Source organism: Jatropha curcas, chromosome 9, assembly GCF_041381405.1.
Source record: "Jatropha curcas cultivar XTBG-Jc1 chromosome 9, XTBG_Jcur_1.0, whole genome shotgun sequence".
NCBI lineage: Eukaryota > Viridiplantae > Streptophyta > Magnoliopsida > Malpighiales > Euphorbiaceae > Jatropha > Jatropha curcas.
The window spans coordinates 6,253,571-6,274,985 of NC_143159.1; the positions used below are offsets into that span (position 1 = coordinate 6,253,571).

The 21,415-nt window shown below is 32.2% G+C and overlaps 4 protein-coding genes across 8 annotated transcripts; 3 read left to right on the forward strand and 1 right to left on the reverse strand.

Annotated features, from left to right (window-relative positions):
- The first annotated feature begins 8,636 nt into the window (after positions 1-8,636).
- On the forward strand, positions 8,637-14,141 carry LOC105638904 (Ribonuclease II/R family protein). The gene is made up of 7 exons (XM_012222799.4): positions 8,637-9,313; positions 9,764-10,161; positions 10,259-10,312; positions 10,415-10,483; positions 10,773-12,989; positions 13,107-13,178; positions 13,277-14,141. Exons 1-7 carry the CDS (start codon positions 9,181-9,183, stop codon positions 13,688-13,690), a joined length of 3,357 nt encoding a protein of 1,118 aa, XP_012078189.1. The 5' UTR covers positions 8,637-9,180; the 3' UTR covers positions 13,691-14,141.
- LOC105638906 (uncharacterized) lies at positions 14,140-17,572 on the forward strand. 3 transcript variants are annotated; one of them, XM_020681264.3, is made up of 10 exons: positions 14,140-14,279; positions 14,385-14,449; positions 14,664-14,976; positions 15,044-15,182; positions 15,303-15,404; positions 15,507-15,631; positions 16,089-16,128; positions 16,210-16,372; positions 16,467-16,557; positions 17,037-17,572. In XM_020681264.3, exons 3-10 carry the CDS (start codon positions 14,863-14,865, stop codon positions 17,430-17,432), a joined length of 1,170 nt encoding a protein of 389 aa, XP_020536923.1. In that variant the 5' UTR covers positions 14,140-14,279; positions 14,385-14,449; positions 14,664-14,862; the 3' UTR covers positions 17,433-17,572. The 3 variants fall into 3 exon arrangements, with proteins under 3 accessions (XP_020536923.1, XP_012078193.1, XP_089581835.1); XM_012222803.4 differs by having other exon boundaries at positions 14,664-14,770; positions 14,858-14,976; positions 16,089-16,372; XM_089725709.1 differs by having other exon boundaries at positions 14,385-14,433; positions 14,664-14,770; positions 14,858-14,976; positions 16,089-16,372.
- Positions 17,573-17,632: 60 nt separating this feature from the next.
- Positions 17,633-19,415, reverse strand: LOC105638905 (uncharacterized). Of its 3 annotated transcripts, none has more exons than XM_012222801.4 (3): positions 19,276-19,403; positions 19,028-19,131; positions 17,633-18,100 (listed from the first exon to the last, which is right to left on the reverse strand). In XM_012222801.4, the coding sequence occupies exons 2-3, from the start codon at positions 19,075-19,077 to the stop codon at positions 17,866-17,868; spliced, it is 285 nt and encodes a 94-aa protein (XP_012078191.1). In that variant the 5' UTR covers positions 19,078-19,131; positions 19,276-19,403; the 3' UTR covers positions 17,633-17,865. The 3 variants fall into 3 exon arrangements, with proteins under 3 accessions (XP_012078191.1, XP_012078192.1, XP_012078190.1); XM_012222802.3 differs by having other exon boundaries at positions 19,028-19,100; positions 19,276-19,400; XM_012222800.4 differs by lacking the exon at positions 19,028-19,131 and having other exon boundaries at positions 19,276-19,415.
- On the forward strand, positions 19,386-21,194 carry LOC105638907 (histone-lysine N-methyltransferase). The gene is made up of 3 exons (XM_012222804.4): positions 19,386-19,678; positions 20,469-20,537; positions 20,839-21,194. The coding sequence occupies exons 1-3, from the start codon at positions 19,466-19,468 to the stop codon at positions 21,031-21,033; spliced, it is 477 nt and encodes a 158-aa protein (XP_012078194.1). The 5' UTR covers positions 19,386-19,465; the 3' UTR covers positions 21,034-21,194.
- Positions 21,195-21,415: the final 221 nt, after the last annotated feature.

Below are 21,415 nucleotides of genomic sequence, written 5' to 3' on the forward strand. Positions count from 1 at the left end.
TACCGTATCCTTAAAAGATAAAAGAAAATACTTGTTTGGAAGGACTCTATTTCTCTGTTTCTAAACTAAATAAATGAATCTTTATTCTTTGTTTCTAAGTGTATAGTTAGAAATACTCTTATCCTTTTTTTTTTTTTCTAAATGCATGGTTAGAGATACTCTCATTTCAATAAAAATCATTAATTTCATTGGTTGGATCTATAAGTGGAATTATGAATCCGGTCTAGATAATTTTTCCTAAAAACAAGCCAAATACCGTATGGGTGGTAGAGACATGCGAGGTTTGAGTTGTTCAAGAATCCATTCTAAAAAAAGAAAAAAAGAAAAAGAAAAGAATAACTTGGGCTTAACAAAAAAAACAAGAAATACGTTTGCTCACCATTATTGGATTTCCAATTGTTTGAGCAATTTGTCTTAGTTTGAGCTTGAATCAAGATCAGACCACTTTATGTCGAGCAAAAACAAGTTATAGTTCAAAGTTAGCTTTTTAATAAAAACTATTGTAGATCACAGTATGAGCGTACAAAATTGAACCAATCAAAATTTTCTAATACTTAAATCAAATTTAATTAAAAACATAAAATTGAATTGAATGATTTAATCCAATTTAATTTATTTTGATTTATTTTAAGGCCTAATTAGGTTATTTTTAAAATTTAAATAAAAATCGAATCAAATTGAAAATTAAATTAGTGCATTAAGGCATATAGCCTATAGTAAGTGCATATATAACTTTACAACTTATAATAGATCCAAATTTAAATTCTCTTCTCTCAATAATAAAAAAAGTTAAATATTTTTAAAATGAAATTGAACTTGAAGAATTCCAACCATCAATTCATTTTGTATTTTGAATTGCCAGACAAATAAAATATCTCCTCAATAACAAAGAACAACTCGTCCATTATAGATTTGAGACTGAATTCAAGTTTTGTTCGAAATGATCATAGGTTTAGAAATTGTTAAAAAGAAAACTAAATAAAATAAAGGAAGACGATAGAAATTAATTAATAAAAACCTTCAGAAAACAGTTGACAATCAATTAAATAAAATATAAATAATTAAAAAAAAAACAAGAAGACATTTTCTTTTGAACATGCGCTTTTTTTTTTTTTTTTTGTTAAATTGTCAAGTACTTGGAATTATTTATAATTTTATATTTTCATTTATCCCGCAGGCACTCTTCTGTGTTAAAAGGATTTGCGGCATGTCATTTTTGTGTACTAGCTAAAGCGCTACATTTGTCCGATGAAGATCCTATTCACTATGGCCTCGGAGCTATATATCCTCGTCTAATTCTGTCATTGAATAAATGAAATTTAAAAAAAAAATAGATTTAGAAAATCGAATAAAAATTTTTAAATTTTTATTTGATACAGTTATTGCGAAACATAAAATTTTTTTTCTGGAGATATCTATTTTATGGAGAGACAGATAAGATATTCTGACATAGCGACTCTATTATGGATTTCTAACCACATTCTCCAAGGTCACATGTATGTGAATTTTAAAGTTTACATTTGAAATATAATTTAAATTTAGACATTTTATTTTCACTGCATATAAAATAGAAGGCAAATCAGGCATCTTATACCAAAATTGCATATTTCAAAAAGACACTATTCCAAAGCAAACAAAAATGAATCACAAGGTTAATTATAATATAACAATTCAATCACAGGGTAAGGGTAGTGTAGCCGCAAAAGCACAACACAAGTTTGACAAATCCAAAAGGTGCTTTATTTTTTATGCTGTGGAAATGTTCGTACGATGGTAATGTTTTCAATTATAAACATTAGAATACTTATTTTTCTTTCTTTTTAACAATGTGTTAAGTTACTAATGTGAACGTCTTCATTTTTAAAACCATTGAAAAAATATATTTTATTTAAATACATGTAGATTGATTCGAAAATACTCTAGTAAAAAAAGAAATAAATATATTTTCACACTCTAATAACTATAGGTGAGTATTTAATTCAATTGAACTGAACCGAATTGAATTAAAACAGTTTAAAAATGTAGTAATTGAATCGAATTAAATTAAAATGTTTTGATTTTATTGATAAAATTGAAGTGATTTAAAATAACCAAAATTACAACTTTAACCTTTGGTGCGCTTAGTCGTTGGAATTCAATATTCATATAGAAAATTATTTTCCTCTAAGAATGCAGATTTTGAAGAAAGTAATTATATAAATGTTGAATAGTTTTATTTGGATAATCATAAAAACTTTTTAAAAAATAAAATAATTGTGTTTAGTTAAACTTCAGGGAAAGCTGAAAAAATATGATAGATTACATCATTATTCTTAATTTAAATATTTTTTATTTACTTAATCCACAATGATACCATATATAAATGAATCAATATATATGATTCCGATTGTAAATAATAATTTTGAGTATACTAAATAATAGTATGTAAAATATAATATTTATCTAAATATTTTTTGTAATTAAAGGTATTAATGTACGTAATTATATTTTTAAAAATATCTCAATTTCTACATGAATCCAATTTTCTTAGTAACGGGAAAGTAAAGGTTGAGTTCTCATGCATAGGAATTGAATTTTCGAGTAAAAGTAAAATTCTTGCACCAATCAAACTTTTTTTTTTTTTTTAAGAAAAATCAAACTAGAATTTTAATAATTGAAAACTATATTGAACTATATACAGATATCAGATACAAATCATATATTTCTATATTTTTATATAAGAAGCCTAATAATAAATCATTTATATGAAGAATAAAAAAACACAATCTTTATTTGAAGTATCTAATCGAGTTGACAAATACATAATATTTGTGCCATAAGTGATCATTTGCTCCACTTGATGGCTATTCATAGTCATTATTCGACTCCATGACCTTTCTACAAATCCGATTTCTTCATTTTATTGGAGATGAGTTTCACACTTTTTTTCTGCATAACTATCCAAATAAGAAAATACGCTAGATAAAATCACTATAACGACGATAATAATAACTCAGAACTATATATGAGGACAAAATCTCAATATATAGGCAACAATAAATCTCAATATATGAGCGACAATAATTCAGATTTGTAAACAGATTTAAGGATTATTTACAAAAAAACCAAACAAAAAAAAGGATGACCACTAGTGAGAGCTTACCAATAGCCGCCCGTGGAAGAAGAAACCAGAGTTTTTAGGTTTTCAGAGAAAGAGGGAGAGAGAGTGGGAGATATAAAACATATAAACTTGAATGCAATTGCACCAATCAAACATTAGAAACTTATTTTTTAAAACATTTTTCTGTGAGATTTGAACAAATCAATGCTCTAATTAGCTGAAAAACCTAATTAAACCAATCATAATATATGCATCAAAAGGTTTTTAAGAATGAATTTGAAATTAGGATGTAATCCCTTTTCAAGGCATAAAGTATAAAATTTATTTTTTAATAAATAGGTTTTTTTTTTTCAATATTAAAATTGTATTCATACTTTCTAAAGGATTGAGATTGGTTATCTAACTCAATTTTTTCTTTTTTCTTGAGTCTGTCAAAATGCTAGAGCAGTGGGTATGATCTCATGATCAGCTCATTGTATTATCACTTGACCCTAAAGAAAAGGTAGAACATATCCAAATGCTTAGACAATAATGCTCTTGATGCCAATCATCTACCTTGTTGATTCCCATGCCTATCTGGAAATTTTTTTATATATGATAAACTATTTAAATTAATGCCTTTTCAAGCTGCTCTCCAATTCATTGATTGAAAATGCTAAAAAAATACAAATTATGCAGACATGTGTTAGTGAAAGGTAAACAAAAAGTAGGTTGGAGAACACAACCCTTTTCTCTTTAACATGAATAACCCCTTTCCTTTTTTTAAAATATTTTTTAATACAAAAGTATGTAATTTTTTTGAGAAAATTCACAATTTGTAGATAAAGGAATCAGATAAAAAAAAAAACAATCATATTATTCTCATGAATAATAAAAGAAATAAAAGTATAGACAATTAAAATTGTTTGGTAAAAAATAATTTTGTTTAAAGAGAATGCGTTTTTCTTTCTCCAAATCGAGCAACAAATGGAAAGTTAAAGTTTAAAATCTCCGATCAAAACCAATCAACAATTCATATTGTATTTCAACCTTACCAAAAAAGAGTGATTAAAATACAACAAAAATCAAACTAAATATATAGTAAATATATTTAAAATCTAATAACAAGAACAGTTATAAGAACTACTCTCATTGATGCCTTAAAAATTAAGGATGTGTGGAAGGAAATATATATATAAAGTAAAAGATAAAATCAAACAAATTGCTTTCAATTATTTTTCACTATCCTATCCTTATCTTTATAAGGATTGAAACCAAACTTTAAGTTGTTTGGAAGGATTGAAGGAAGAGTTATTGAAGTAAAGTAAAAGCATGATATGCCAAGATGGAGTAAAGGTGGTCCTTTTATATTTGTGTGGATAAAGTAAATAAAGGTTTAACAACTTTTGTTGTTTGTTTTGAAGTTATTATAAAGTGAAGTTAAATATTAAGATTATAAAATATCTCTTCATAAAATATATTATTTAAAATGTATAAATTATCCCAAGAGTGAGATGGAATGATAGAGATTTCTTCTTCCTTAATCAGAGGTCTCAAATTTGAACCATGGATAAAGTATTTCTTTAAACACTCAGAAGAGAGCATTTTGTCCTCTTTGTGGATCTGTCCGATGCGAATCTCGATTAGTCGGACCAATAAACTTCTGACACTAGATGGTTAAAAACAAAATAAATAACGCGTACAAATTTATTAGAATTATTTTTTAGATGAAATATTAATTAAACCTAACTACATTTTAAATACATTAAAATAAAAATTTTATAGTGAGTAAAATTTATTTAAATAATAATAACAATAATAATTATATTTTATTTAAATGTAGTGAATATTTTAAATAGTATGAGTAATATAGAAAATGGTCATTTTTAATCTTCATAACCTCTCAAATTACGTTCCGAACCCTCCCCTTCTTCTCAAATAACTTAAAAATTTTGTACTACCTTAACGTTACGCCAAAACCCTTCAAATAATCTTCGTCCAAACAAATCCCAAGGATAACTATATGCGGAGCATAAAAGTAAGGCTGCCATTACTATTAGACACCCAATATCTGCCTAATCTTAAATTTCACCCCAAACTTTTTGAGTAGTTGCAATTTCACTCTAAATCGAGTTTTATAGGCGCATCCTGGATTTATCAACCCTAACCTCAATTAATAACTAATTCATTATTTTTGCATCTTAAAATTGGTGCAATTTTAAAAGTAAATATTCAATCTTGATTTTTTATTTATTATATGAATACTTGGGTTTTATTTTATTATTTATTGTTTAAATACTTAGGTATTGAGTCCATCTTTTTACATTATTTTAATTAAAATTCTGACTTTTGTTTACTTTTAGGGTGCAATTGCAATAAATTGACAAGTTTAGAGTGTTTAATTCACTTTTATGGTGCAACTGCACCTTAAAAGTAAAATTTGGTATAATTGCAATTATATTGATAAGTTCAAGATGTCTAGGGTACAAAGATCGATTTAGAGTGAAATTGCAACTACTCAAAAAGTTCGGGTTGAAATTGAAGGTTAGGCCCGAATATTCAACAAACAATTTCTGAAAAATCTCCTTTTTCAATATGCGGGTTGTGGCTCAATTTGTAATATAGGCTGCATATGTGAAAAGAGCTATCGGATTCAATCCCAGCTAGACACAAATGACAAAGAGTCTTAATTATGACAAAGCCCCAAACCGGATTTAGTCGGTTCCTAATAGTAAGGTCCAGATACCGGTGGTTCATAAAAAAAAAACCTCTCTTTCAATATTCTAATCAATTAATTGCGTATGTTATACTTTTTTTTTTTTTTCATAATTTGGTTTGACTAAAACAAAATTTCCACATCCTATAAAATAAAATTATAAATGTTAACATATAATAATAAAATATATGAAAATAAAAATATAAGATTCCTAAATAAATTCAAATTAATAAATAATATATGATTCATAATCATTATCTTAATACAACCATCTGGAAATTCTGTATATATACTTTAACTTTATCCCATTAAGGGGCCAATTTAGAATTTACTACATCTCAAATTTTGAGAGCTTAATAATAAATGTGAAAATTCACTTGCACATAGGCTTCTTTTGTTTCCATAAAATAACTTGCAGAAAAATATTTTTCATAATTTTTCGTTGTTTTGGGGTTCAGGAAAATAAGTTAACGGAAAATATTTTTTTGATCAAAGGAAAATAGTCATTTTTAAAGGAAAAAAATTTCTTATTCTCGAGAGACTAAAACATTTTTTCGGACATTGGCAAACCTTATAAATCCATATTTTTTAATTTATTAATCATCATAGTCACTACCACCAGTCAACATTTACCACCGACCACCGGCAGCCACCACCACGACTATCGGTGGCTTTCATAATTTATATATTTTCTTTTACATTCTTTTCAAATTTAACAATAAAGATTTTAAATTATAAAATTATTATTATTATTAATATTTTTATGGCCGTATGAGATAAAGACTTAAATATTTTGAACTAATTTTCAATATTACAACCAAACAACTTAAAATAAGTCATTTGAAAAATATTTTTCAAGGAAAATATTTTCCATGAAAATATTTTTCAGCAAATTATTTTCCTACAAATTATTACGGAAACAAACGGAGCCATAGTTTTCACTGTAGTTTCATTTTTTATAAATAAAATTTTAAAATAAATTATTATTTGAATTTAACATTATATTAATGTTTTTTTTTGTTATTCAAAACATAAATTTAGATTCATTCAAATATATATTATTTATTCAAATAAAAATAAAATTTCATAATAATAAAATTTATGTATAACCAATACGAGTTCTATTGCAATTAATGGAGAATCAAAAGTTGATTAGGGCGATTTTAAATAAATTATTTTTAAATTTGACTTTATGTAATGCAATTAAAATTTGGTTAGGGTGATTTTAAGTACACTATTTTACATATATTTTATTTAATAATAGAGGTTATTAGACCATGGTAATACTAGTTTTTATCATATTACTTTATTATAAATTTGGAATATGGATATTTTTTAAAAATATTTTACACGTTAACCAAAAATTTATAATTCACCGATGAAATCAGATACATTAAATATATGAATAATATATATATATATATATATATTATTAATTTATAAATGAAGATGTAAATGAAAAATTTTTGACAAAACAATATAATTTATTAAAAATAAACATTCAAATAATCTATGTGCGAAGTATAGAATCACGATTAATTATTATTATAAAACTATTAATGAATCGGACTTTAAATGAATTGACATGATAAAGATATATTTATATTTAAGAAAAATAAATTTGAGTCCGGCTCACTTTTTAAAAGAGTTTAATAAATAAATTTAAATTCAACAAATTCGAAACCTTTAACGAGGATTTTTGGAATCCAACTTTTAACAGCTCATATGCAACTTGAATTATTTATAACTATGATTTATATCACTAAAAAAATATTTGTCAGATTCAGTACAATGTACATAAAAATTATTTATGATATGCCAATTTTAAAAATTAATTAAAATAAAAACAGGTGCACCTTATTTTTCTAATTATTTACACCACCGTCCAGACGACTTTTACGTAGACGTACGAAAGCAGAAATTTCACCACTTTCTCGTTCCGACTCACCTACAAGTAGGGCTGTCCGTGGTAGGTTTGGTTCGGTTATAGTATAATAATCGAATCAAATTTAAGGTTACGGCTCGAAAAAAATTAAAATCAAATCAAATAATTAAAATTTTCAAATTAATAGCGGTCTAGATTGATTTGATTCGGTTTGATAGTTTGGCGGTTTGAAAGAAAAAAAACTTAAACTTCCTCGTTTATCTAGTTAGTAAGAAAAAAATATTAATATTATACTAATTATGCAAAATAAATTAATATAATTTTTTTTATAAGATACATGTGATTTAAATAGCTATTAAAATTAAATTTTTTATGGTAAAAAAAGTTTTATATTCAATAAGATTTTAATTAAGCAATTTATAAATATGTATCTATAATTTAAAATTTGACATATTTTTACATTTATTACTAAAAAAAATTATAAAAACCTATAATTTTGCTCCCATATAATTTTTTGCATATATAAATATCTAATTTTTCATAAATCTCTAACGTTTGAACTTTTTATAAAATGTACAACTAATCCCCCTAATTTACTATCCAATATAAATTAATCAATGCAAAAGAAATACTCATTCAAAAAAATTGAATTGAATCGAATTTAGAAGTTGTCACACACATAAACCATAAACCAAAATAAATATTCGGTTTTAAATTTTTCAAAATTAAATGATACCATCAAGTTTTAAAACCATGGTTTTTAGATCGATTTGAATCGATTTGTACGATTTTGGCGGTTTCGTGAACACCCCCTGCCTACAGGTATCTACGGCGCAACTTAGCACCCACCAGTCCTAAAAGGACACGTGTTGCGAGAACCAAGGACCCCACCCCAGCCACTCTCCACAATCAAAATAATAATAAATAATAATAATAATAATAATAATAAAAAGAGAACACAACTTTCAGAGAGAGAAAGCAAAAGAAAGGGAAAGAAAAGGAAAAGAAAATAAGTGAAAGAGAAAGAAAATGAGAAGAGAGCAGAGAGAAAGGGTAGCAGTATTTGTGGTAGTAGCGAGTAATAGACAAAAGAATCGATAGTCGGCGCCACCTTGTCTTCGCCGACCAATCATCTCGTCTCTTTTCCCTTTTTCACTTCTCACCACCAACTCTCTCTCTACCCTTTTTATTATTATTAATTAATTCTTTATCCGACTACTTTCTCTCTCTAAAAAAGACTATCTTCTTATAAAACCCTATCACCGTCTCCTTCCTTTCCCTTTCTTGTGTTGTTGGTTTTGCCTTTGATAGTTTTTGTTATTTATTTTTTTGTTTTTCAATTTTTCCCTTGAATATCGGTTCTTCCGGATATTTTTTTTTTTGCAAAATCGGAAGTTGCCTCTGTTTTTGGTGTCTTATCACTTACAGTTTGTTTATTATTTATTGTTTTTTTTTTTTGTTCTGTTTTCTGTTAAATTATTTTTATTATCGAGTGGAATCATGAAGGGCGCTACTGAGTTATCGTCGTCTCTGGTGGTTGAGAGGGTTGAGGATGGTGGAGATGAGGATAGAGAAAAGAAGAAAAATAAGCGGCGATCTAATCGTCGATCTAAGCAGAACTCTCGTAATCAAGGTAAATTTTTATTGATATTTCAGTGAATTTTATAGCTTGGGCAGCGATCCCTTACTGTAAGCTTACTTGTTAATTACAGTTATTCGTGAACTGTTAAATTTTGAGTTAGTTGTAAACATTAGGTTTGGTAGCTTTGATTTCTATTTTTTCACTCGTCCTTTTATGTTCTTGTCGGCTTTTGTCGTTACACTCATTTTTGATTTGCTTGCTGAGTAATCTATACTTGCTTTCAGTAATGTATGAAAATTTTGGTTTGTTTCTTTGGATAGGATTATGAATTTTAGGTGTTTGGTGATTCTTAAAAGAACGGGGCTTGGATAGCACACTTCCATTTTTTTTTTTTCTCGTTATCTCATACACTTCTTTTTTTCCCACTGTTCGAATGCATGTGTAACTATCAGTTAAGTGATTTGGGTTTTATTTTCTTGACCTTGATTATCATGAGAACAGCGTCTAGTTCAATAAATGAAGTACGTGGGGAGTTGTCACATTCCTTTGGAAATGGTGGCAAAACGAAAAATCATACATCATCTATGAGTTGCTCTTCATCAAGGCAGCCAGAATTAGATGCTCATGGACCGGATGAGAATAGGCTGACCTCAGCCTCAAATGTTGCTTTCAATTCCATGCCTATTATGCACATTCATGAGCAAGTGGAACCCCTATTACCATCTGCTCTTGGTGGACAAGTATTTTCGAACTCATGTCCTGAACCTTTTGCTGCTGGAGTTCCCTTTGAAACATGCGTGAACAAGGATGCACTCACCTTCTATCAGTTTGATGGTAATGCTAGGGGTAAAATTTTTACTCCGTACTGGTCCACGGACGCTATTAATGAGGCATTAGAGGTTAGTTTGATATTTAATTCAATACTAATGCTATCTTTTTGCATTTAGATATTTGGTGAGGTTAGCTGATCCATTTGTTCATGTTTATATTTGACAGAAAGGTGATGCATTTAAGGCCTTATTTCATGTGAATGCTCACAATAAGGTTGAGGTATGTATTAGGATCCTGCATATATAATGTGTACAATTTGTTCAATTGCCTTAATTTGTCAGTTCTTGCTTAGAACTTTGCATATGGTGTTCCTATTGACAGGCATATTGCAAAATTGATGGGGTTTCCACGGATGTTCTCGTCAGTGGAATTGCTGCTCAGAACAGAGCTGTAAGTCTGGATTAGTTGTTCTAAGTGATTATCCAATTTATGATGTTTTTATGTCTTTTCACCTTATTAAGTAGTTAGACAGCAAACAGCAGTTGCATTGTAGTTAGATGCAAGATATATTTTTTCTTTCACGCCGAGGAATGTTTAATGTTTTGAATTAAATATTCATGTTGTGTGTCACTTGCCAGTTGTAAAAAGAAGTGTCAATATTCATATGTATTTGTACTAAATCACCCTTTTGAATGGTGTGGGGCTTCTAATTGTTTGATTTCACTTTTTCCATCTGTAGGTGGAAGGAGACGTTGTGGTCATCAAAGTTGATCCATTGCCATGCTGGACTAAGATGAAGGGCTCCAATGGGCCATCCACTAATCTTTCTTCGGTGGAAGATAGCAATTTGGCTGTAGAAGCCCATGAGTACAAGCACAAAAGTAAAATGGAAGATTATGAGTGCACTAATCCTGGAAGTTTCTCCCCTCCTCAGAAAGGAATTCATTGTGAGGATGGTGCTTGTATTGACGAAGGTGTTCGTCAGGAATGGAATGGTCCAGTGGGTTATAATTTGGTTAATGGGCATCAGCCATCTGCTTCAGATTCTTCGCATTTTAGCTCTACTGGGCAGAATGATGTCATGAATGGTGTGGGTAGGCTATGTGCCATGATCAATTCATACCCATCAAAACGCCCTACTGGTAGAGTTGTGGCCATTGTTGAAAGATCTCCTCGTCGAGATGCTATTGTTGGTTTTCTATATGTCAAGCAGTGGTTATTTTACAGGGAAGCTTGTAAGAAAGATGGAAAAAAGAACAAAAATTCATTATCAATCTCTGCCCATGAGTATATCCAACTTACTCCCACTGATCCAAAATTTCCTAAAATGATGGTCCTCATGAAAAGCTTACCTGACCCTATCAAGAAAAGGTTGGAGGAAGGAGACCCGACAGTTGAGATGGAGCTGGTAGCTGCGCAAATTGATAATTGGGACGAAGATAGTCCTTTTCCACAAGCCCATGTCTCGCATATTTTTGGATGGGGTAGTGAAATGGAGCCACAAATCAATGCAATTTTATATGAAAATGCAATTCGTTGTTCTGATTTTTCTCCTGAATCTCTGTCTTGCCTACCATGTGATGCTTGGAAAGTGCCAGCAGAGGAAATTAAAATTAGAAGAGATCTTAGAAATTTGTGCATATTTACCATTGACCCTTCCACTGCCACTGACTTAGACGATGCTCTCTCAGTTGAAAGGCTGCAAAATGGCACTCTCAGAGTTGGTGTCCACATTGCTGATGTCTCATATTTTGTTTTACCTGATACGGCCTTAGACATAGAAGCTCAGAGTCGATCAACAAGTGTCTACATGTTGCGGCGCAAATTACCAATGTTGCCTCCACTTCTTTCTGAGAATCTAGGCTCACTTAAGCCTGGAGTAGATAGACTTGCCTTTTCTATTTTCTGGGACTTGAATGGTGCTGGAGATGTGATAGATCGTTGGATAGGTCGCACTGTCATACGATCTTGTTGCAAGCTTTCATATGAACATGCTCAGTATATGGTTGATGGGATGATTGATGAGGATGCTTCTAGTACTTATGGAAATGGCTTGCCACAGTTGCATGGCCCTTTTGAATGGGCAGATGTCATTAGATCTGTCAAGAGTCTCCATGAAATTTCAAAAACTTTAAGGGAGAAAAGGTTTGATGATGGGGCTTTGCAGCTTGAAAGTTCCAAAATTGTTTTTCTATTTGATGAATATGGAATTCCATATGATAGTATGTTTTCTGAACGGAAGGACTCCAATTTCCTTGTCGAGGAGTTCATGCTTTTGGCAAATAGGACAGCTGCTGAAGTTATATGTAGAGCTTTCCCAGATAGTGCTTTATTGCGGAGGCATCCTGAACCTAATATGCGGAAGCTAAGAGAGTTTGAAGCTTTTTGTTGCAAGCATGGTCTAGAATTGGACACCACTTCCTCTGGTCACTTCCATAGGTCATTGGAGCGTATCAGGGAAAAGCTCAAGGATGATTCTATGTTGTATGGTATTCTTATGTCTTATGCTTCAAGACCAATGCAATTGGCAACCTACTTTTGCAGTGGTGTCATGAAAGATAATACAAATGATTGGGGTCATTATGGACTTGCTGTTCCTCTCTATACACATTTTACTTCACCATTGCGTCGGTATCCCGATATTGTTGTACATCGGACATTGGCTGCAGCTGTAGAAGCAGAGGAGTTGTATATGAGAAGTAGAAGAATATTGCATAATGTAAGCATGAAAGAGGAAGTCACAAGGTGTTTCACTGGTATTTATTTCGATAAAAATGCGGCTGAATCCTTGGAAGGTAGGGAAGCATTTTCAGCTGCAGCACTTAAACATAAAGTTCCCTGCACAGAACTACTTTCAGATGTTGCTGCTTACTGTAATGAGAGAAAGCTAGCTAGCAGGCATGTCAAGGATGCCTGTGAGAAACTGTACATGTGGGTTTTGCTGAAGAAGAAAGAGGTGCGTTCTTTCCTCCATTGATGCCTCCGGCAGTGGTGTACCTTTTTCCATTGTTTTATTGCTTTTTTTCTCTCTACTCTTCAGGACTTGGTGATTTATTTTTCATTTTATCTCTAGGTTTTATTTTCAGAAGCTAGAGTCTTGGGTCTGGGGCCGAGGTTTATGTCCATTTATGTTCAAAAACTTGCTGTAAGTAGCTTTCTGCTCCTCGGTATATTTTGTTGTTAGGTTATATATAGTTGTCTTGTACTAGTTTTCCATGGTGATGATTGTGTATATGGTTTCAGATTGAACGGCGAATATATTACGATGAAGTTGAAGGCTTGACAGTAGAGTGGTTTGAGGCTACATCAACATTGGTGTTAAGTTTATGTGCATTCAAACGCACAGTTAGAAAGGCTGGGCCTGGTTATTACAAGGCATTGAACGAGGTTGCATGGCTTGTAAATCCATGCAACCTGAAGGTGGATCCTGCTGCAGTTGAAGGGAGTGCAATTCAGTGCAGTAACACACAATTAGATGATAATGACATGCCATCTCAGCATGTAGATCCCATTTCAGAGTCTGAAATTGATCCCTTAGTTTTCCCCCTTACCGTGCGTCTTCTTTCAACAATTCCTGTTGCGCTTCATGCAATTGGTGGGAATGATGGACCCACTGATATTGGAGTAAGGCTATACATGAGCTCATATTTTGGCTAAACGTTATCATATGAGCTTATTACATTTGCAACTGAATGAGCTGATGTGGTAATGAAAATGAAGGTAATAGAGCTTGTAAAGAAGACGAGCTCTGTTGTAGATAAGCATGGTAGTGTATAGTTGAAATAGTTAGTAAACGAGAGTCTGGTTTAGAGTCATTTATATTTTCTCAACACTGTTGAAACGTCTAGTTTAAGGTGTAGATATTACCGGCCTTTTAGCTCTGGTAGCTGTTTTTAACAAAAGCTGCTTCATGGGATTGGCCCTTGTTTTTGTAGGCCAGTTCTAATGGTTATTAAGAAGTTTGACGAGTCGAGGTCGAGTTTAAGCTTTTATTTCTCTTGTAATTTGAATTTCTGCAGCCCAATAACTTTTAATTTTGGGTGGCTGGGTTCTGCTTCTTACGTGTTATGAACAGTTAATAAAACGCTGAGGATTTTGCCTCTTTTAATTTTTTGGTTTTTGTTTGAATAGGGAAGATGAAGGTTATGTTTGGATGAGGGGAAAATAACAAGGTAATTTTTTTTTCCCCTTCTTGTTTAGGAGAGGAGGAGCAATAACATCCTATTTTTCCAGCAATCATTTGCAGGTGAAATGGAAAGAAAAGAAACTAATTGTTTTTTTTTTTCAAAATTTTTGACATGGCGCAACTATTATGAAATTTTAATATTATTTTAATTGATAAATTATGCAGTAAACACATGGGATGTCGGAGGGGTGAGCAAATCGAATTGAAACTGATGGTATTGGTTTGATTCGGTTAGTCAAAAAATCTGAATTAATTTCTTGATTTGAGAATGGGTTTTTGTGAGGAAAATTGGATACATTGAAATAATTGAATTACATGTTTAAAACATGAAACTTTAATTTGAACTGTAAATTGGAATTAAATTAACGTTATTTTGGTTTAATTTTTCAGTTAAATATGATCCTTTAGAATGGTAACAATTTTCAGTTTGGTTCTTTGGTTCAGCTATTTATCAATAAAACAGATACTTTGGATCAGGATTATTTCAATTCTGGGGATGATTTGGTTCGGTTCGATTCAAACCGAACGCTCAACCAATGTCTAATAAAATGGTAAATGCTCCTCCTTAGTCCCTAACTGAAAACTCTTTTAAGCGCCAAAATTAAAAGGCCACACAATTCATTACGTTTAACATCAAGAGGAGATGACGTCGGCAATCGGATGGTACGGACCACTGATCGATCTCTCCAAAGCTTCTTCTCACATCGGCGACTTTGTTCAGCTTCTCGTGGTTGTTCACCGATGCAATCCCGTTCAGGTCCGTCTCTGTGTTTATTTATGTTTTATCTTTTTGGTCGTAGTTTTGAGAAATGGCTTTTTTGCAGTATAAATTATCAAAAGGCGGAGAAGTAATCAGGACAGACATTCAGGTTGGTGATGATACGTTACCGTTTTTCTCAGTCTCGTTGTGGCAAAAGCAAATGGCAACTACGGCGGTTGCCGGTGATGTCGTATTGTTGCAAAGTAAGCTCCGATTGATTCCGATAATTTTAGCCTTTAAAAATTTCCAATTTGGTACTGCAATCGGCTTGAGAAATTTCAGTTTAAGAAATTAACTTTGGTTATTAATTTTTTGAATTGCAGATGTCAAAATCACTAAATTTGGATGTGTTGTTGAGGCTAGAACTGTTCAGTTTTCATCTTTACTGTGTCTGATCCATCCTTATCAATTGCTGCTCTCAAAAGGTGGCTTTATTTTCCTTTTTATCACCTTGGGGTTTAGAAAGATTGGATAATTTGAAGCTCTATTCAACAACTTATAAAATGAATTTCTATAAATATATGTAGGTGTAGATGACATAATAGGGCAATGTCGAGCTGGGAAAACAACAATGGAAAAGCTTGTGAAGGTTATAAAATGGGTTCAGAGAGCTGGTTCTGCTCTGGACAGCATTGGATCAAATGGCATTGAGGTATTCTTTTTTCTTTCTAATACATATGAACCTTTGGCTACAAATCAGCTATCAGCTAAACTAAACTAAATGCCCACTTGGGCTTGAAAAGATGGAAAGCTTTCTTCTAATAATTGTGAAGGTGCTTTTAAGTTGTTTCAACTCATTTCCTTATATATATTTGAATTGCCTCATTTTTAGTACTTTATTTTCTGGACGATTCTAAATATAACACAATTATGCTGCATTTCTCATTTTCACCCTCAAGTTTCTGCGTGTTTGAAGACTGTTAAGGGAAATTAAGAGGTTGTAGAATCAAGTTATTCTGATCATGATCTTGGAACGAGCTACCCATATAGGATGATAAAGTTTTCTGAAAACGACATATGACGTATTATTTCATTATAAATTAAGCTAATACTGAAGGCATATATTTTGTGCATTCATGAGTAATTGCTGAAAATATCTTGCAAAGCAGAAGAGGAAGCTCTCAAGGAACTGGATGGTACCAGAACAGAGTGAATCTCGGGACTGTTTCCTACTTTCAGAAGTATTGCACCTAAGGAATTCCTGTAAAGCAATAGTTAATGCATCTGCAGGTGAAATTTTTCTACCAATTACCTGGAGAGCACTTGGTGACTATGAGGAAGAAAAGATGTTTGTTAGCAGGAGAATAAGCAACAATGAAGATAGTAACATAGTGGAAGATTTTACTTGTATTGGCTGTCAGTTATGTGGTTATCCTTTGGATTCAGAGAATGGGTGAGGAAGGAATAAATCTACTTTGCTGCAATTAGTTACTCATATGCCGAATTGGCGATAAATTGATTACTGATCGCGATTTTGACTGCTACAGGTTTAAGTTCAAGCAAAATTCTGTTCCGCTCTATTGTCCAAAAAGCTCAGATCACCTTCATGTAGCAGGCTTGATCTATAGGCCCTTCATGGTATCAATTTTCTGGTTCTTTTTTTCTTTAATATACCTTACCTTACCTACATTTTATTGTTTAAAATTTTAAATGCTACGAGCACCTCATTTTAGGTTGAGAAGAGTTTATTCTACCCATTATCAAATGGCGTTTTCTCGTCATTGTGTTTTCTTCCACACGCTGACTTGAAATTACTATCCTGCCTATATTTTGTGTTTTCTTCCACACGCTGATTTGAAATTACTATCCTGCCTATATTTTAAGTTATTATTTTCCTGCCTTTAATAATATAAACAGGAAATATTTTAAAACAAATTTGTCTTTCTTGTATCCTCTTTGAGGATGATTTATCCTTCTTGTATTCTATATCTCCCTCTCAACTATGAAAGCAGTAAACAGTTTGTTTGAATGTGTAAAACAGTTCTTATAGAATGTAGATGGTGGTTCTTTGACATCTTGGGATAATCCTCTTGCTGATTGTGATTATCTTCCTGCAGTTGTATGTGTGGGATGAATCAGAATACATGCCGCTATATGTGAGAAACAAGGCTGCAGAGCTCTTGTTTGGGAACATCAAGGCTGAAAGAGTCTACTGCTGCTATAAAGGGCAAAACCATGGTCAAAACTGTAGCCAAAAAGATCCTCACAGAGAGAGAATTTCTAATGGTACTGGGAAAGCTGTCGTGGATTCTTGCTCACCAGATGAGAGGAAACGAACTGATAATAAAAATGTTAATTTCCACTTGATTTGGTTAATAATTCTAAAAATGCTGTTGCTACCAGGGAAGAACAGTCCCTTGAAATTCGAAGTCAGTGTGAATGCCGATCTGGATATTGAAGCTGGCAAGTTTGAAATGGTTTCTGTGTCAATTCCATGCATCAGAACCAGATAGTGTTGATGTTGAAGAATGTACATTTAACAATATCATTTTTTTTTTTTTTTTTTTTGGTGCTTGGAAAAAGAAATGCTTGAACTGTGTTCCTTCAGGTTTTACTTAAATATTAGTGTTGGTCGCTTGGACATTTCTAAGCATTTTTAGCTCTACAAGTCAACCTTCTATCTTAATAACTCAAAAAACATAAATGGAGCAGCTTCAGAAAAAGCTCTCTGTTTTATTCAATCATGACATTTTTTGTTGACACCACAATACGAAGTTACATAAAGAAAAACAACTTGAGAGAGTAGGGCGGCAAAAAACCGAATATTGAATCACAAACCAAGTGAAAGAACAAAGATTAACCAATTGACCAAAGGAAATTTGTCTCCCATGTCAAGCAAGTTTAAATGAAGCCAAATGAGATCATGCCTAAACCAGCTTCGGAGATTCAAGACTCAGATTCTGTTTCTGAAACAGAGGCTTCAGCAGCAGAATTTTGTGCTTCCAGCAGCTTTGCTTGGCGTTCTGCATGTTCTCTTTCACATTGACTGATTCCCATGATAATGTCAAGCATTGTGCCTGTGGTGCCAAAGAACACCAGAGGTGCTAAGGATTTCCGTTTTATCCCTACTGGAATTGCTACCAAAGCTCCTGCTACCGAGAAGAACCATGTGCCTAAAGCACTGCAGATAGCAACATGGATTACTTCTCACATTATAATTTCAAACAATAAATAAATGTGGAATAACAGATGAGGAGAAAAAGAAAGGGATAAATTCTATTCGTTTGTAAATTGTTGCATTCATAAGTATGACTCAAGAGTCAAGAGGCATGACTTTCTGAAACACATACAAGAAAACAAACTTGAAGTTGAGGAGAGAATTGCTAAATAGTTAAAAGATGGAAGCACAACCATGCTTGTTAATTTGGGCTTGTCTTTAATTAAGGTGAATAAATTGAGTTCACCTTATAGTCAAATGGTTCAAGATATTTAAATTTCAAAGTTTCCCAAATAGCATTTGCAACAAAGTCTGTTAGCACATATATGGAAGTACCTTAAAACTTGTAATATCAATTCAATAGCAGAAAATCAAAATATGCAAACTAATCAAGATTAAATCATAGGTTAACCTAGATAAAGAATTACAATGCCAACTGATACAACCTACAAGGCCAAGCAAATGTGAATGAAACATAGAAAACCCATCTAGTTAATCTTTGCCTCTAGTAAGGATTTAGAACAAAAATTTATTTATCATATGTATTAGCACAAAAAAGATTTTGGTTTTGGTTTGTGTATCCAAGAATATTAATTTTACTAGCACCAAAAATAAAGATTGGTTAGGGTTGTTAATACATAAAAGAGCAACAACATCATGAAACCTTCTTTTATATCAGCATAGCAAGGCTCTATAGGATTCTAAGCATTTCATCCACCTGAAACGAAATGCCTACAAGGCGAATAAATAAGTGCATGCAGAAGTCAGTAAGCTATCTAACACAAACAAGACAATCAACAAACTACATATCAGAAAACATAAAAGAAACAAACGAAAATTTAAATAGGAAAAATTGAAAATGAAAAGAAAAAAAGAAAAAAAAGAACTGACTTGGCAACCGAGCAATCCTCAAGGTGTTTAACATTCTCCTGCCCTGCCATTTCTGATTATTGCCCTCTAATTCCTAGATATGAAAATAGCAACCCACTTCAAACCTGTTCCCATTTTTTGCTAATTTAGTGAAAAACTCGATTATTGTTGACAACACAAACCCTAAAATCCGCAAAATCCATGGAAGAAGAAAAGGCAAGAAAAACTGCTGAACACCCATTATAATATCTAATATTTTAGAAGCTCACCTGCTGAAGAGAAGACTACTTGAAGGCGAACCCTTGAGGAAAAATGAAAATGTGAATTGGGAACTCTGCTCCCGCATAAACAGTTACACTTTGATTTCTATTTTTCTGTAATTTTTTTTGTAAAGTACAGCAGCTAAAAAAACGATGTCGTTTTAGTGGATACAATGCAAAACTAAAAAGCGTTGCGTACATGTGCGAGTGCGAGATAGAGATGAAAGGGGTTGGAGGACCATTGCTGTGCATAGGAGATTTGTTGAGCGATCTTGGCGAGAAAGAAGAAGATGGTGTTAAAGCATCTGATCATCACCAAGCCTACAAAGAAGTAGCCTCCCCTTCTTCAGCTTCAGTTCTTGATTCTAACAATACCCTTCAATCTTCCTTGGATCTTACCAAGCTCTTCCAGGTTTTCTTTTTTCTCTCTTCAATTGCATTCAATCATCTAATAAATCCCATATGCAATCACTATTTTGACCTAATTGTCTGCTCTGGAAAGTTTTCATTGAATTGTTCTGCTGCAACAGTTGGCCTTAAGTAATTTCGTTCTAATTGATTTAATTTGATCTTGTCTTTAGTATGTAGTATGCCTAGTGTAATTTGAGATGTTGTCTACAATACTTCTATTTTTTATTGATGGGTAATCTAATTCAAACAAGAAAACTGAATTAGCTTAAGGATAGCCACAATTACGTTTAAAAGCATAAGATTAAGAATCTGCCATTTCTAGTGCAATAACTTCTTAGGTTTGCAGATACTAGGGTGGATTATTGGTATTGGGTAGCAAAGAGATTGTTAATGGTGAAGCTTGAATCCTGGCTTCCACTCCTAGTTAGCCTTACCTTTGTCATTAAGTTAATGCAGGAATTACGCTAGAGTGCATGCTTGGGTTATTGATATGGGAGTACTCACTTCGTGCCAATATGCTAGAGGATTTCCCCTCCCAAGACTTGGTGGATGCTACTGGGTAGTGGCGTTTTGGGGGCAAGATAGTATGCTCTGTATAGAATTTCTTTGATTATATCTACCGAACTAACAAGATAATTTGACCTCACTGATAGATTCCCTTGTGGAGGACTTTATTTATAATTCAAACTTGCATATGAAAATTTGGGCGTAATTCAGCTACTTGTGCTATTAGATCAACCTAGGGTGCATCTACAAGAGCTCCTCAACTAACTTTCGCTATCTTGCTTCAGGAAAACTACAGCCAATTGAATGAGGCATTTGCAGGAAAAGATAATTCATGGACAGGTCTGACTCTAAAGGTAGGGTGATAAATATCTAAGTATGCATGTGATATGGAGACTTGCTCTGCCTCAATATTTAGTATGTTAAACATTTTTCTGGGAAGCATGTCTGTATTAATTGTAAGCATGCCCACACATGTCATCTCCTGTTGGCTTATGTTTTGAAGTACATAATGCAATGCTATTGCAACATCTACCACAAATTCATTACTACAGCAAATGCAGCATGTTTCATGAGAAGGTAGATGGCAAGTATCTGGTACGGTATTGATATTCTGAATCCATAACCTTGTTAATCCTTTTTTCCCAAATATTCTAGTTATGCACTGCTCTGGAAACTGCAAGCGAGTTGGTCCAGTTGACCAACTCAAATGTCGGAATGCTGTCTGAGAAAGTTGGAGAACTTGAGAAAATTGTCAAGAGAGGAGATTCTGCTGTTGCAGCAGCCAAGGCTGTTCATGTTGCTCTAAACCAAAAGGGAGGTCCATTTAGTGGCAGTCAAAATGTCCAGTAATTTAGTTCTCCTTTTATCATAGCTGGTAAAGTGACATTTATTAGAATTCTTTCTTTTTTTTTTTTTTTTTGTTCGAACACTTGTTATTCAATATTTTATAATTACTATACTTTTCTGCTCAGAGGAAATTAGCTGTTACAGTACAGAGTTTTCTTGATAGATATGGAACGTTTTTGTTTAAATTCTTGGAACAAAAATATCTTTAATTACATTCTGTATCATTTCATTATAGTGCACTGTATGTTATATGAACCAAGAATCATGTGTACCCAAGAATTATAGTTGCTGAGATGTTTTCTTCAACTATTTGTGTTTGAAAATAAGAAGAAAGTTCCCTCATTATTGTTTACACTGCCAATGAACCCCTTGTACTTGGGGTCTG

Excerpts from the sequence above, each read along its gene's own strand:
- LOC105638904 (XM_012222799.4), top strand. The coding sequence starts at position 9,181 with ATGAAGGGCGCTACTGAGTTATCGTCGTCTCTGGTGGTTGAGAGGGTT. Across the intron at positions 9,314-9,763 it reads GCAGAACTCTCGTAATCAAG|CGTCTAGTTCAATAAATGAA; the intron begins GTAAATTTTTAT and ends TCATGAGAACAG. Across the intron at positions 10,162-10,258 it reads CTATTAATGAGGCATTAGAG|AAAGGTGATGCATTTAAGGC; the intron begins GTTAGTTTGATA and ends TATATTTGACAG.
- LOC105638906 (XM_012222803.4), top strand. The coding sequence starts at position 14,863 with ATGACGTCGGCAATCGGATGGTACGGACCACTGATCGATCTCTCCAAA. Across the intron at positions 14,977-15,043 it reads ACCGATGCAATCCCGTTCAG|TATAAATTATCAAAAGGCGG; the intron begins GTCCGTCTCTGT and ends GCTTTTTTGCAG. Across the intron at positions 15,405-15,506 it reads TCAATTGCTGCTCTCAAAAG|GTGTAGATGACATAATAGGG; the intron begins GTGGCTTTATTT and ends AAATATATGTAG.
- LOC105638905 (XM_012222800.4), bottom strand. The coding sequence starts at position 19,352 with ATGCGGGAGCAGAGTTCCCAATTCACATTTTCATTTTTCCTCAAGGGT. Across the intron at positions 18,101-19,275 it reads AGTAGTCTTCTCTTCAGCAG|TGCTTTAGGCACATGGTTCT; the intron begins GTGAGCTTCTAA and ends TGCTATCTGCAG.
- LOC105638907 (XM_012222804.4), top strand. The coding sequence starts at position 19,466 with ATGTGCGAGTGCGAGATAGAGATGAAAGGGGTTGGAGGACCATTGCTG. Across the intron at positions 19,679-20,468 it reads ATCTTACCAAGCTCTTCCAG|GAAAACTACAGCCAATTGAA; the intron begins GTTTTCTTTTTT and ends ATCTTGCTTCAG. Across the intron at positions 20,538-20,838 it reads GGACAGGTCTGACTCTAAAG|TTATGCACTGCTCTGGAAAC; the intron begins GTAGGGTGATAA and ends CAAATATTCTAG.